Source organism: Chanodichthys erythropterus, chromosome 3 (assembly GCF_024489055.1).
Source record: "Chanodichthys erythropterus isolate Z2021 chromosome 3, ASM2448905v1, whole genome shotgun sequence".
Classification (NCBI taxonomy): Eukaryota; Metazoa; Chordata; class Actinopteri; order Cypriniformes; family Xenocyprididae; genus Chanodichthys; species Chanodichthys erythropterus.
Genome location: NC_090223.1, coordinates 51520598 through 51536470, shown reverse-complemented (window position 1 = coordinate 51536470; position 15873 = coordinate 51520598). Strand labels below are relative to the sequence as shown.

General features: G+C 38.7%; 2 protein-coding genes across 3 annotated transcripts; both read left to right on the top strand.

Annotated features, from left to right (window-relative positions):
- Positions 1-286: 286 nt before the first annotated feature.
- Positions 287-10702, top strand: mcrip1 (MAPK regulated corepressor interacting protein 1). The gene is made up of 5 exons (XM_067382752.1): positions 287-386; positions 842-924; positions 2872-2987; positions 8629-8733; positions 8879-10702. The coding sequence occupies exons 2-5, from the start codon at positions 917-919 to the stop codon at positions 8941-8943; spliced, it is 294 nt and encodes a 97-aa protein (XP_067238853.1). The 5' UTR covers positions 287-386; positions 842-916; the 3' UTR covers positions 8944-10702.
- A 559-nt stretch (positions 10703-11261) lies between these two features.
- On the top strand, positions 11262-15873 carry alyref (Aly/REF export factor). Of its 2 annotated transcripts, none has more exons than XM_067382747.1 (6): positions 11262-11640; positions 13313-13474; positions 13554-13701; positions 15124-15190; positions 15284-15482; positions 15573-15873. In XM_067382747.1, the coding sequence occupies exons 1-6, from the start codon at positions 11392-11394 to the stop codon at positions 15585-15587; spliced, it is 840 nt and encodes a 279-aa protein (XP_067238848.1). In that variant the 5' UTR covers positions 11262-11391; the 3' UTR covers positions 15588-15873. The 2 variants fall into 2 exon arrangements, with proteins under 2 accessions (XP_067238848.1, XP_067238849.1); XM_067382748.1 differs by lacking the exon at positions 11262-11640 and adding an exon at positions 11647-12405.

Genomic DNA, 15873 nt, shown 5'->3' with positions numbered 1-15873 from the left:
CTCTCCCATAAACAGAACAGAAATGGGATATACATCAGTGGGATATTTAGTTCATATAACAAACACCCTAATAAAAATGCTGCGCAGACTGCAGTGCACATTTTGAGTGATGGTGAGAGAAAATCTGAGATATCAAATTATACATAAACATAGGCCTATGCTATACATCATTATAATGAAGAATCATTAGCAGTTCATATTAGCGAATAGGCTTTTTGAAAACACTGGTCTACTAAATCAAAACACGTACTTTGGCCCTGTTCGCGCATGCGCTTCTCGCTCAGCTTGCTCGGCTGCCCCGGAAATAATTGGTTGGCATTAGCAACGTTTCGGCCGAGCCAGGCCTGAATACAGATAGAGCAGAAGAAAGAGAAACAAACAGACAGGTTTGAAACTCTCGTTTTCCATTATGTGAGCGTTAGTCTGAATGTTTCGCGATGCATTCGCTGTGTAATTGCTCTGATTGCTTGTGAAGTCAGCATCAGTACAGCTATGAAAACAATGCTAACATAACTAGCTGCCAGTCTACCATAAACAATAACAAACACTGAGTCTCTGAATTGCCTTTTGATCCTTTCGCTTGTACCAGAAATATAGTATCAGGTGTTTGTGTAGCACGTTTCACTTCTCCGCTCAGCCTTGTGCAAAGATGTACACATTGCTGATATATATAATATATATATATATCATTCATTGATGGTGCTGCTGCACTGATCATATCAGCTAATAAACCCTGTGTGCCATTGATTTAGTTTGGATCTGTTACTCAAATGCACTTTTGTGGCAACTGATGTGTTTCGTCTGAATTCCTTTAATCTTACTGAAGTGTCTTTCCCCTTAGAAAACACACTGAAGAACAGGCAAACTTCCCTTTTAAGCCTCATACTGAGATTGTGAGGCAAGAGACTGTAACAGAATGACAAGGTAAAGTCATTAGTTCCTGAAGGCACTTCACAACAAAGAGAGACATTAAAATATAACCATTGCTGAAAACAAACTTGACTTGAGAGCAAACACATTTGGTAAACAATGGGCCCTTTTCACAGACTGTAATGATGGGTTTCCTCAGTTATTTGTATTTTATTTTTTAATAATGAACATTTATAAGACTGTATTTTGTGTTATATTACCTTGCCATTAAATTACACTACTGGTCCAAAGTTTGAGGTCAGTATTTTTTTTTTTTTTTTTGTGAGCAGAAGAGGCTTCTTTCAAAAAAAAAAAAAAAAATCATATAATGATTCCAAACTTTTGAACAAGTAACATTAAAAAAAAAAAATAAATAAAAAGCTGCTTCAAGGATGTTTCTGAGGTAATGATGGTAAATTGGACATTTCTCTTTCAGCTTTAATCAGTCCATCTGTTTCTTTTCCTGTTTTTAAAAGTTGTGGAAGTTAAAAGTTTAAAAGTTCTTACAAAGTTCTTAAAAGTTCTACAAAAAATGAACAATAATCATATGTGTAGTCTCATATTTATCTTTATAGTAATTTCTATCATGACTTCTGTGAACCCCGGAAATTTGCAAACGGTTCATATTCTCATGTCAAACTACTATAAAAGCAGCTTCTGCTGAATTTAACTTTCAGTCTAACATCTTGACATGCTCTTCATTTCTAAGGTTTCATTTACACGACACTGTTTTCAACTAAAGAGGAAAACTTTTTATGTGTTTTGGCTGTTCATCTACTTGACAATGGCATTTTGGTGGCCTGAAAACGATACTGTTATCATCTCCATGTAAACTACAAAAAAAAAAAGTGAATTTGTGAAAACGGTGACATCATATGTATTATGTGTTCAGTCTATAGAGTACCTCAGGGATGACGTGTTTTTGTAGGCAAAACCCAGAAGTGAGTTAGTATTTTAGGACTTCCGGTTCCATCGCCCCGAAGTCAATGTTTTTTTTTTTTTAATGGGTTTTTGCTAAATCACCTGAAATAAGGTCTGTGGTTAACAAAGCCTCTTAATATTTTCACGTTTTGATCTATGACATAACACACACCAGTTATAACCCACTTGTGATTTTTTAATTGTGTCTTAAAAATGGCGGTTGCTAACAAGTTGCTAAAAGGGACTACTTCCTTTGGTGGGGACTTTAAACGTCATCATGACAAACAGGACATTTGGACAGCATTTCTCATGGAAAAGTGGATAAGTATTCATACACAGCGCAGATCATAATCAGTGAGCATGTTTTTAAATAGAGTTGTTTTCTAAATATAGTTTGAGGAAGCTTGGTGGTGACGACGTTGATCCGCGACCATGGTGTGATGTAGTGCGTTTATAGCCTACTGTTAGCTTTTTATATTGGACCACTTTATTTAGGCTTCAAAATGTGTAAATGTTGTGTTAACTTGTAAAGATTATAATGATAGACAAAACGTGTAAGTGTCACAACCCTTTGTTAAACGCAGAGCTTTTTTTGTTGCAATTTTCCAAAAGTCTGAGAAAAATGCATAGGCTTTCAATCGAGGGAACCTGTGCGCCGCTAACTTCCAGGTTGGCTTACAAAAACATGTCATCCCTGACATAGCATAGTGTTTCTTCACAAAGTGACATCGCCAACAACTGGCCTGGTATGAATAATACAGCGATTTTAAACATTTTCACGGATCCGTGTGAAGGGGGATCATTTTAACAGCTGATGTTGATGTCTGTACATGAAAAAACACAAAAGAAAAAACAGGTTTCCATTCTTAGTTCATTGTTGTTGTGTAAACATACCTTAAAGCTCGGGGGAAAAAAACAAAACTTTTTAATACTACACAAAATAAGTGAAAGTACTTAAGTACTTAAATACAGTTTCTTAGGTTTATAAAGCATCTTGTCATAATGAAACATCTTTTTCATTGGTTTGTGTGTGTTTTCCAGCTCCTCCACCCCTAGAATGCACACGTACAAGAGGACTTCCAGCCCTCGATCACCAACGAATACAGGAGAGCTTTTCACACCAGCACATGAAGAAAATGTGCGCTTCATCCATGACAGTAAGATTGCGACACATGACACACCTTTATAGCTGAGCACCATTTTATCCTTGAAAACGTGTGATCCCCAGGCCTGAGGACATCACTGACACTAAAAAATTCTATAAAAAGCATGGGAATATTTGTCATTTTTGTTGAAGTTCGTTAATGCCCCGATATACTCATACCAAAGTTCTTTTTCATTCTTCGCTTAGGGGTAAAAAGAAGTTGGAAATACCTTTGCAGCGATATGCAGTTAGCAATCATCCTGATGCTGCACACACTGCTGAGAGTGATGTTTAGATGAATATGTAAATATGTGCTGCACGTTTCCTCTTAATAACAAAATAAACACAACAGAAATGACAGCGGTGAGAAAACAGCAGTTAAGAAAGCATCTGATCATAGTGATGTGGATATGTTTACACCAGCTCTGTTTTATATATTATATATATATATATATATATATATATATATATTACAGTATTAAACATGAAAAAGGGATAGTATCGCTTTCATTTAGAATTACAACTACATCATTTTCTGGAAAGTTTGCTTTGCTGAGACGTTCCGAACTCCTTAAATTAACACCAATTGAACTTCATTTTTGGCCTGATTTTGTTTGAAATTACATCACACCAGTTCGTTATTCGATTTCACTTGAAGAATATTGGGACCTTTATGCTCCACTGTTATGTAATTTTTTTTTCTATGGCTTGGGGGCGTGCCTCATGGCTAAGTGATAGTGACAGTGTAGGCTACAGTGTAGGCTACAGTCAGCAGATTATGCAAAAGAAACCTATGCAGGGTGATACAAGACCCCGAAATTACCACCCTTATTATGCGGCTACTTCACATATAAGTACATGATTTAACACAAAATATTCATTTGATATATTTTATAACCTCAAAATGACTCGCAGTATCGTCTGAGCACGTTTAACAGACCGCTAGATGGTGCAATTGAAGAATCAGAATTTAGTATCGCAGGGAGCTGTGTAAAAATATTAAAGAATGATGTATGTTTGTGAAAGTATTACCAGTGCAAGATAAATGTTAAGCAGACGATAAAGGTACTTCAAACTCACAACTACCAAAACAACGTGTCTACACAGACGCGTTTGGCGTGATGCCATAAAAAAAGAACCCATTATAATAAGTGATGCTGTCTACACTGTAAAATATTTTTCTCTACAAAGGTTTGGGAACCACTGCTTTATGATTCAATCTTTACAAAATCGTTTTTAACAATCCTTATCCTGTAATAGTGCAACTGTTTAAAGGGTTAGTTATCTCCAAAATTAATATTCTGTTATTTATTACTCACCCTCATGTCGTTCCAAACCCGTAAGACCTTCGTTCATCTTCAGAACACAAATTAAGATATCTTAGATGACAGAATGCTGTCAGTTTTCCTTCCATTGACTGCCTTTTCAACTGACACTTTGACGCTTCAAAAAGTTCATAAAGAGATTGAAAAACAAATCCATATGAAATGAGCGAACATAAGGAGAAACTCAACTAAACTTGCTACATGTGCAAGAGCAAAGCTCAATTGTGCTGCGTAACAAATGAGGTTCATTCTCTTGAGTTACGAATATGGTTTGGTATCGAGAACTGGTTGCAAATTTCAAAGAACCGGGTATTCGATACGATGCGCGCATTTCGATTCTGTTTATCGATTCCTGACTTTTTTTCAGTCATTCTCGCACAGTGAACCGGGTGTGTCTCATACGTCCTGAAAAGTGAAGCCGCGGGCTCTTTGATCGCCCCCTGGTGGCTGGATGCAGTACAAGTCATAAACCCGCCCTCTCAATGCAAACTAATGGCACTTGTCAAAATAACAAAAAATTAATTACACATACAATAAAATTTTCCGAAAGATGGTTTTGGTCATTTAAGGTAGTTGTTATCATGCTGATATATATTCAATAGTTCATTTTTGTGATCAGTTTGATTTTTGCAAGCAATTTGGTGCTATAGAAACGGGGCGTGTCGTCACGATTTACAGTTGATTGACAGCTTCTCTGAGGACTGTCGGAGATTGAAGATGAATAAATAACTATTATTTTTCGATTTCTGTGTTATTTCTCACTGACAAAAGTTGTTGTTCAGCAGTAAACTGTCCTAACCGACCTACAGATCTGACGGATCACTGAGTTTTTTCCGGTCACGTTAAATGTGGGCTTTATAAGCTAAATGTTATTAGCCAAGATAACACGGCTAATGTTAGCAATGACGGAAAAAGCTGGTGATCATAATCTGGCAGTTACTAATTATCTTTATGGGTATAAAATAATAATTATCAGGACAAAACTAATCCTACTCTAGTTAATTAAAGAGCACTGTCTAACGTTACAGCAATCGATCTCCTGTAGAGTTAGTTCAGCTTTACCGAGGTTTCAAAAATATTATTGCTCTAGAAACAGAATATTTTTTTACAAATATTAATTTGTGTATAATTTATTTTTTTAAAATACATCAATTACGATATGTTGTTTTGACCTAGTTATGAGTAATTTAGTTTAAAACTGAACAATGTGCATTAATAAACATTCAAATAAATGTAAATTCCTTGTTGCCAGATGTAATTAGCATCGTTTAAGCCAAATGAAAAAGGGAGGAGGAAAAGAAAAATATAATAAACAATAGATAATAAAACAAATAGGTGATCTGATCTTGATGACGCAGACGTCTGGGCGGAAGTTTGATACCGCGACTCCGCCTCCGCCTCCTGGTTTCACTGACGAGTCTTTCTGCACATGCCCAGGTTCCAACATGTCAACGCCCATCATCGTCCGTTTTACCTTCAGTTCATTACAATGGAAGGAAGAGGCGTCGCGTCTTCCATCTTTTTTTACAGTCTATGCAGTGAACAGCAGTGAGCATTTTACAGTTGTATCTATCTGCTAGGACCTGCGACAAGGACGCACATACGCAGTTCATTACAATTGGCACTGACTTTTGCTTCAACACGGCATTAATCTGAAGGAATGCACCGTGTTTGGGGCCGTTCACGTGAAATCGCGGCCGCGCCACTTTCTCCTCCTTTCCAAAGCGCTTTCGCTCCCGTGGCGTCTGTCGTTGCTATGCAACCATGAAACGCGCTCTGCAGAATGACGAGGAAGTATCAGCAAAGGATTAATTGATTTCTAGCCCTTGCATTAGCTTTACTAGATGTATTTACGGAGATGAGAAATAAAACCCGGTTGAGCTTTTGATCTCGTTACGGAAAGGCCGAAGCTGATCGGTTGGTTCTTGTCACATGACCTGCTTGAGGCATTCTGAAAAGCATCGAGGTCACTTTCCCACCAGAACGCGCTCCCTCAGCTGGACTGAGTGGCAAAAGAACCTGCTGCGTGATTGGATTTAGAGGAATCTGCGAAAACGCCAGTAAAACTAACGAATTACACTAAAGGTTTGGCTCGATAGTGTTCCTTACATCTTGTCAAATAAACCTAATCCATGGATATTGACATGCAGCCAGGAATTGTGTTTCCTGACATTTATATGTGCCTGATGGTAAATGGTAGCCTGGTAATACCAGACTCTGCTACTTCACTTTGCTTCGTAGACAGAGTCTGGAATGGCATAATAGAGAAGTGTTTTCTCTCTCGCTAGGGGGCGCTTGTCTGAAGTTTAAAATCATTGGTTACCCGTAAGCCAATCAGATACGTTTAGTTATGACGTATGTTTTGTGCCTGTACAGCCGCATCGAAGCACAGACATCATGCATCGAACTCAAATCTATGATTGAACTTCCACTGTAAACCTGTTGTAAACACATGATAAAACAAATGTTTATCAAACACTCTTCTTGTTCTGGCTTCAGTTTGAAAAAGAGTTGAATGTTCTCCATAACAGAGCGAATTGCATCCCGTGTCTTGTTTCCCATTTCCGCGGTCGTTTCGGTTTTCGATTTCTCTAACCTACAATGTAAAACTCGGCGCTTAGCATATACGTCACGGCTCTCAGCCCGCCCTCTGTTCGTTGATTGGCCCGGCTGTTTCCAGACCTGTGGCAAACAGAAAGCTCTGACGCTGTATCAGACTGAAGGCGTTTCTCAATGTCAAGGATACTTCCTTGGCAGGACTGGTCCTTCCAAGTCACTTCCTTCAGAGACTAGGAGAGGCTCCTCTTTAGCATTCAGAGAACACGTAAATGGAACAGACTAGCAAGTGCACGTCATTGCGTCATTACCCCCGGTAAACAGCTGCTTGTTTTCTACCTTTACAGTCTATGTTTTCTACACGGAGACGTATGAACGCCTCCGTTTGTTCCTTGGTCCCTGTTAAAAAATACGAGAAAGCTATGAATAACGCTGTGAATGGTATAAATGGTATAATATTAACGTTAAATTACTTTAGACAACTTAACTAGTTATTTATAAAGGATGCCGGTGATGGCAAACAAGCTAACAGGTCCGGTTCAGTTAGCCATCAATAACGTAATTTGTATTTGTATAATTTATAATATCAATACGGTAGTAATTTGTACTGGCATTTAAACGTTAAACTTTATTTATCTGACATATTTACTACTGTTATAACAAATGTTTGGTAACGTAAATATACTTACATTTGAAAGCATATTGCCCGCTAACGTCCAACATTTTTTAAAAACATTTTTGAACAAGATTGCAAAGTTGCACGCATAGGATTGTGGGTGATTTGAGAGCGCGAAGGATACACATATGCATCCTTTCCTGTGTATGGGATATTTTTCGAACGAAGGACTCAGTCCTTGTTTGAAATTCCGAGGATCCTCGACATTGGAACAGTCCTTTGACGGATGTCGATGACGTAGCATCCTCGAAATTCTGGCTTCCGAGGATCCTTCCTTGACATTGAGAAACGCCTTGAGTACAGAAGCGAAATGAAATTGAGCGGAAGTAGGAAGTCTGACGTAGTCAGGCTAGGTAAATGGTAAGATGACAAATATTTAATTGATCAGTTGTCAACACAGTATATAACAATAAAATATATACGGCATGATTTTACCTCAAAATCCACCAATTTGACACAAAATAATGAACATTTGAATAACGTGCCTACATTTGAAATAGCGAATTTTCGCGTGCAAAATACGCCATGTCAACTCAGCCGCCAGTCCTGATTGAAGCACCAGATAATATTAGCAATAGCAGAGTCTCACACTCGGGTACAAAAACAGTTACAGCCTACTGGTTTAGCCTAATGTAATGTGGCAAGAATAAAAGGTAAAAAATATTATTTTCTCTCTATAAAAAAAAAAAAATATTGGAATCGGAATCGAGAATTGATAAGAACCGGATTTGGAATCGGAATCGCTAACATTAAAATGATACCCGACCCTAGTTACGAAGCACAAGAGGTTTGTTCTTGTGTGTTATTCAGGTTAAGTTGAGCTTCTGCTGATGTTCCATGATCGATGTTTACATGTGAGTAAAAGCCTAAATTAAATCTATTCATCATAACAAGCGATCAATTTTGTTCAGAAAATGTTGACTAAACCACTCATTTCATATGGATTAGTTCACGGGGTTGGAACGACATGATTAATGACAGAATTTTCAATTTAAGGGTAACCCTTTAAGTTATGGAAATTCATTGGTCAAAATGTGTTGGAGCTCTTTATTTCAAGACATAAATGTTGCAATACTTTTTTTGTGTTTTCTTTCCAGCATGGCTTTGTGTTTTGAGAGACATTAAATCCCCACAAAATAGTGAACGTAATGATCGTGGACCACAGGAGTATGTGGAGAAAAACCCAAATCCCAACCTACATTGTAAGTTTATTTTCATGTAAAAGTTCCTCAAGACAGGACATTTGCTACTAATACAAGCATTTACATTTTCCCCATTTATGCAGACAAAGTTCATGCCAAGTTTTTAAATCGGTCATCTTCATTTCTTGTCCATTGTTTCTCTCAGCTTTTATACCAGTGGACCTGACTGACCTTAAGAAGAGGAACACACAAGACTCCAAGAAGTCTTAGACCATTCCCTCTCTTTCTGATCCAGCAGTTTTTTGTCCTCCATTTTACATTTGGGACCTTTTTACTCTCTCAGTCTTCTGTCAGCCAACAAAGAGCCGGAATATTTGGCCATCCCAGTCCAGAAGCTTCTTCTCTGCCTCATGGACCTGTGGTCTGGACTTACAGGCTGACGTCTATTGATGAGTTACAGTTTCAAGAGCCGTTTGAGTGGCCATTCCCTGTTTTTCATGTTCATCCGGGCTCTCTGATCTTACAAATGGGAAAACAACAAAGACCTGTTTCAGGATTTTTTTCTTTCTCCCTAATTTTGAGTTTAGATGATTCTTCACGTGCATTTTTTATGTTGAGATGACAAACGGGAAAGGCACAGAACAGTTAAACTGTTGGACCGACTCTACACAGACTTTCTCTAAATGAGATGATGCAGTCCTGGAATTTACTCATTTTTTCAAACCATCTTCATCAACCGCAGAGGAGCGACTGACTGACTGTTCAGTTAGTGTCATAGATTGATTGATTGAATAGAAGAATTAGAAAGTTTTGTCTGATAGGACAGGTAAGTTTGGCTCAGCAAAGATTTTTAGTAGATGTACCTCCATTTTTAACTATGAATTGATACCTTCAAGAACTTTAATTAGACTTTTCCACATCTATCGTTCCCAGACTTTAAAATAAAATTAAAATAAAGGTTACTTTTATGTTATCTCAGACTCTCTGCATTGTATTTCTCCTGGAGTTTTTGTCTGACTGACTTATAGGTTGCTTGTATGCTTTTCTGTCATTTAACAGCATGAATGTTGAAATATGCAATCTGAATTCTTCTTTTCTGGAAATGAATTGGAGAATCCTCTCGACACATCTTCATCTCAATGCCGTATACAAATGTGTGTCTATGCAAACACTCTTTAGGATGGAAAGCTACAAATCATGGTTCATGTCTGACTAAACTAAAAGGATTAACCGTTTTGAGATGAATTAAATGAGGAAGGAAAGTGTAAAATTATTGACAAATGTTTCAGTTCCCCTATCCATAAATCCATGTTAGTTTTTTCTGCCATCTGCTTGTAAGACTCATTTTAGGAAGGATCTACGTTTTGTAAAGCCATAACATTTGGTGATTATATTATATTTTGATTAAAAAGTACTGTAAAATTGAGAAAAGTTCAGGTAAGTAATTGTGATTCTCTCCGGTCTGCAGATATGATTTATATGAATATTATTCTTTCTCAAAAGCCCTTTTCACAAGCACTATATGTTTATGTTATGTCATAAATACTATGCATTTTGTGGGCGCATATTCATTGTCTGTATTTATTAATACGCTAAAATTTGTAATATATAAAATTAAATTAGATTGCTATTTAGGTGTTTGAGACATGAATTGTGATGAGGATAAGTCATTTCAGGGAAAATGAACAAAGGTTATTCAAATATTTAACTTTTTTTTTTTCATGGCTTAAAAAAATCAAAATATTGCAGAATTTACAAACTGTTATGATCTAAATTAAAGGTAGTGAATAAAAGCAAAGAGAATACTTTGAAAACAAAAAATTGCAATGGTCTTGATTAAAATTGCATCTATACATTATAGATATGTATAGTGGTTATACTCTTTCATAAAAACTAATTTTAGTAATAGTGAGGATTGCATTTGATTTTTTTCTTTAAGGAAAATACAAATTACAAAATACTAAAGTAATTAAATATGTATTTAAAATACTGACCATCTCTGCTTACATTTGTAAGTTTGGAAAGGTCGAAAGCCAATATACGCCTAAAAGTCAGTGAGAATATATAAAATTAAAATTAGATTGCTATTTAGGTGTTTCAGACATTAATTGTGATGAGGAGGTTATTGAAAGGTTATTACAATATTTCACTTTTTTTCATGGCTTTTGTTAAAAAAATTCAAAATACTGCAGAATGTACAAACTTTTATGCCTTTAGACTTTGTCTAAATTAAAGTTAATGAATAAAAGCATTAAGAGAATACTTTGAAAACAGAGCAAATGACAATGGTCTTGATTAAAATTGCATCTATATAGGTGTATACAGTGGTTATAATGATTATACTCATTCATAAAAAAATATTTTAGTGAGGCTTACAGTTACATTTGTAAGTTTGGAAAGTCCAATACGCCTGGAAGTCAGTGAGAAAATCTTAACAACTTACATTAACCTATAATATTTTGTGAAGTGAAGCCTACTGTTGCTATTAAATCCTAATAAATAAACACTGCTTTCCTGCCGTGAGGAATTTAAACCGGAAGCGCTCGCAGCGCAGATGTACGTCATTAGCGTTCCCGCTATAAATGCGTCACCCGGCGGCAGGACGTTGTTTCTTTCCTCTTTTGTGAGCGAGCAGTAGCGCAGGGGCAGTGTAGTACTTCAAACGTGCTGGTTTTGTTTTAGTTGACTACAGAGTTTAGCGTTAACAAAGGCCAGGCAATGGCAGACAAGATGGATATGTCCTTAGACGACATCATCAAGCAAAACAGGCAGCGCGGGGGCGGCGGGCGCGGCGGGAGAGGAGGCCGCGGCGGCCGCGGAGGCACAGGCGGCCGAGGAGGTGGCGGCGCCGGCGGACGGCTCGGAAACACAGGCGGAGGCTTTGGAGGCCAGCGCGGCGGATCGGGCCCCATGAGGAACCGCCAGAACCTGAGCCGCGGAAGAAGCAGACCTACGCCGTACAGCAGGGTATGACAAAGCGGAGAAAATCATGGGCGCATCCACATCCTGGGTGAAGTCCCGTTTTTATCTTTCTAGGCTGCCAGCAGACATGGCGGCGAGCTCGTGCCCCTGGAGCTTCTCTGGCGGTGTAGTTCGGGGAAGCTCGTTAGATATATATTGTGCATAATGTGTTCTCTCCCTAAGCCCGTTGTCTTGCCATCCGTGTGAGCGTCGAGGAGTGGCGCGTCTGAAGAAGCGGCTCTTCTAACGACCCTCGACGCCATTTTGAGGACGGCGGATCCCTTTCATTCAGCCTAACCTTTCTTTGTTTTCGACAACATCCATCTTCACGAGGTCTGCCTTCAGAGGTTGAAGATTCGGCCTTTTTGTGCTTTAAGGCCCAACTTTAAAGAAGGCCCTTTCTCCTCGGTGGAATTCGGCTTTTATTTGGGAGGGGTTTCATGGTCAAATATCACTTAAAGCAGAAAGATAGTTATAGTATCCGAGCCGTACAGGAAAACGGACTTTGACCATCTTTGTCCGGGAATATGGAGGTTCCCTTCTTCTAATTATTAGTTTGAGCTTTAGTGAGGGCTGTATTTATATAAGCACGTCAAAATGGCGTGAGCTCAAAATGGACGCTCTAAAGCGGCTTCAGACGACAACATGGACCTTTTTTGTTTTTTTACCTCCTTGTTTTCATCGTCTATTTTGGACTTTACTGTGCTGCTCCTCACCGGAGACCAGCGGAACACCTATTCCCACCTAATGGAGGCCTGCTGGGATTCGTTTGTATGAACGGCAAGAGACTCTTGGGGTTGCTTGTAGCGAGCTTGCTACCAAGGGGGTGGGAAGTTACTGAGGGGAATATTGGTGGTTTCCACAATGGGTTCATTTGTTGTTAACCTAATTTTGTAACCGTTTATGCTATAATGCATGTGCACTTCTTTGAATTAACCCTCTGGTTTTACTTTTAATACTTAAAGCTCAAAACACAGAAAACCTAAGCTTTTTTGGATGGAATGTACTTTTTTTATTATTATTCTTTAATGTTTTGAGTTTGTTTCATGATGCTACATGATTTACCTCAAAGTTATGCACATTTTGTTGTTCATATAGGATACTAAGAAAAGTTTTTAAAGTTAGAAATACTTCTTGATTGCTAAGTATTTTTATACAATTGTTTTTAATCAGATTATATCATTTTGGCTATATAGGAGTTATTGGACTACATTGTGGCTGATTTGTTGTTTTCCCCCTCAAAAGTCTGTTTTGGGTTTCCCAGTCACTTCCTATGATGGTCATTTTTTTGATATTCACAAGCAACTTTTTTTTTTCTCCATATTCCAAAGGCTTTAATTTCTTAACACTACACCAAATTAAGCCACTTTTTTTTTGTTGTTGGTCTAAAATGACTTAAGACCACCAGAGGGTTAAGCTTGCCTCCACTGAGATCTAGTGAACTGCACATCCAGTGAAGTTAGAACATTATTCAAACTCTGTTCAGGAGCTGGCATGGTTTACTTGTTTGTAGTGATGGGGTGGGCAGGGATTGCTGGAAATTGCAGTAAGCGCACTGGGTGCCCCTGGCCTTGTTGAAGCGGAGCCCCCTGCTTGCCCCAACACCCAGCCGAGTGGACTGTCAGTGACAGACTGGGGACCCGAAGTCAGCAGGTGCGTTCTCTCTCATCTGTTGCAGCCCAAGCAGCTCCCAGACAAGTGGCAGCATGACCTGTTTGACAACGGCTACAGTGCGAATGCCGGAGGAGGAGGCGGTGGCGGCGGCGGAGCTGGCGTGGAGACGGGAGGAAAACTCCTTGTGTCCAATCTTGACTTTGGCGTGTCTGATGCAGACATTCAGGTAGGCGTCCGTTTTAAGTTGTGCGATTGAAAAGTCTTGGGTCGTTTCTGCAGCTAATGTATGGTTTGTTTTGCTACAGGAGCTCTTCGCAGAATTTGGCACTCTAAAGAAAGCGGCAGTACATTACGATCGGTCAGGACGCAGCCTCGGCACTGCGGATGTTCACTTTGAGAGGAAAGCAGACGCCCTGAAAGCCATGAAGCAGTACAACGGTGTTCCCCTTGACGGTATGTGCGTCCTACAAACTCCCACAGTACATTTTTAAAGGCCTGATGTACTCCTGGTAAAGTTCTTTTTTTTTTCTTTTTTTTCTTGGCACCGATCTACTGTTGGCGAACTTTCAGATGCTGAGAGCAATGTTTAGATGAATATGCACACACAACAAAAATAGCAGCAGTGATAAAACTGCAGTTAAGAGAACATCTGATCTTGGGAATGTGGATATTTTTGAACCAGCTCTGCAATTCACACCCTCCAGTCAATTTAAAAATAAAACATGCTTTTTTTCAAGCAGAAGTTTAAACACTTGATTAAAAAGGAAAATAAAAACAAAAGCACAGACTAATTGGCTATATTAGGCTATTTTGATTAGCCTACCCCAAATAGTCACTTTACTGCTATCATAATTCAAAATTTTACATTCAACTACAACCTACTAAGCAAAATGTATATTTTAGTCGGAATAATGGCGATCCTATTCTTTTGCGCTTTGTCTGTTTGGCGGCGCTCATTCACGGTAGTCAAAGTTTACTGGAGATTTGCTAGCAGATGGCTTGTCCACTCCTGACAGCATAATGGAAATATTTGTATTACTTCCTAACATGTACAGATGGAGAATACACTTGTGAAATGAAAGTAATGCTCTGAGAAAAACAGCATCACAAACGCATTAAACAGCGCTGTTTTTAAAGCCCTTAATATTAAGCATGTCTCGTGTTTAGGACAAATTGTATTATGTATTTTCCACGCAGCAGCATTCTGCGACATCCACCGCTATGTTTCAGATGTGCTTGTATAAAACCACTGCATATTGATATATGGTTTTGCCTCATTCCGTATCGTATACGAAAAATATATTGATATATCATACAAACTTGATATACCGCCCAGCCCTAGCTCTTTATACAATAGATTGCTTTACAGTATTATGACGACATAACATGACGAATCACATGAAGTGTTGGTATCGCTTTCAACTAAAAATTACAATCAGTTTCCACTATAGCCAATCAGGTTCTAAGCAGCTCTCCAGTGTGTTCATAATTTTATTTCCAACGGACTTCAAGGAAATGAACCAAAGAAGACTTCCATGTCAAGAGGCGGAGCCTCAGAGCCACATCTATTATGTCATTGTCAGGGACCAATATTTGTTCAAAGGCGTTTAATAGCCAGAATGAACATTTCTGGAAAGTTTGCTTTTGGAGAGGTTTTGAACTCCTGAAACAAATGCCTAACAAAACCAAAGTTTGGTATGATTTTGTTCAAAATGACATCACACCAGTTCATTCTTCACTTGAAGCATGTTGGACCCTTTAGAAGGAAATCCTTATCCAATAATCATGAGTCTCTGGAAGCCCTGGGAAAGCCTGTTAAATTGGTGGTTTGTGAGTTTAGCAGCAGTTTTCAGTTGTGTAAACTCTCTCTTCTAGGTCGCCCAATGAACATTCAGCTTGTTACATCACAGATTGATGCACAGAGGCGGACTCCGATGCAGGGGTAAGGATAAAAAGTGACTTGTTTGGTCTGTTGCCTTTTTTTTTTTTTTTTTTTTTCTGTTTGGTGGAGCTGAATTGGTTTTCTTCTTAACAGTCTAAATCGTGGAGGTGGTGGCATGAACAGAAACCGAATCGGTGGCTTTGGCACACAGAAAGGTCGTGGGGGACGTGGTGGTGGTGGTGGCGGCGGTGGAGGATCCAGAGGTCGGGGTCGAGGCGGTCGGGGTGGCAGCAGCAAACAGCAGCTCTCTGCTGAAGAGCTGGACGCCCAGCTAGACGCCTACAATGCCAGGGTGTGTTATCTCGTTCAAAGAGGCTTTTAAAGTGCTGTTTTTGTCACAATCTGGTAGTAATCTCTATTTGCCTCTCTTGTTTTTACACAGATGGATACCAGCTAAATGCTAAGATCAAGCTGCATTCCCCACTGTTCCTACACGGGAGAGTGGTCATCATTGTTATAGCTTTGAACATGCCGGATGTTTTACACTCACGTCTTCAAAAGTGATTTAAATTTGTGTAACAAACTTTCTCCTTTTAAAATGCTCATGTTTTTTACCTACCTTGTTTTATTTTTGTTTTCAGTTTTTTTTTGAGAACTGGTTGGACTGTAGGATTTTAAGGGATGTGCATATCTTAACCCATCCTTATGTAGATCATTTAAATAAAAACCTGCAGTATTTAGTA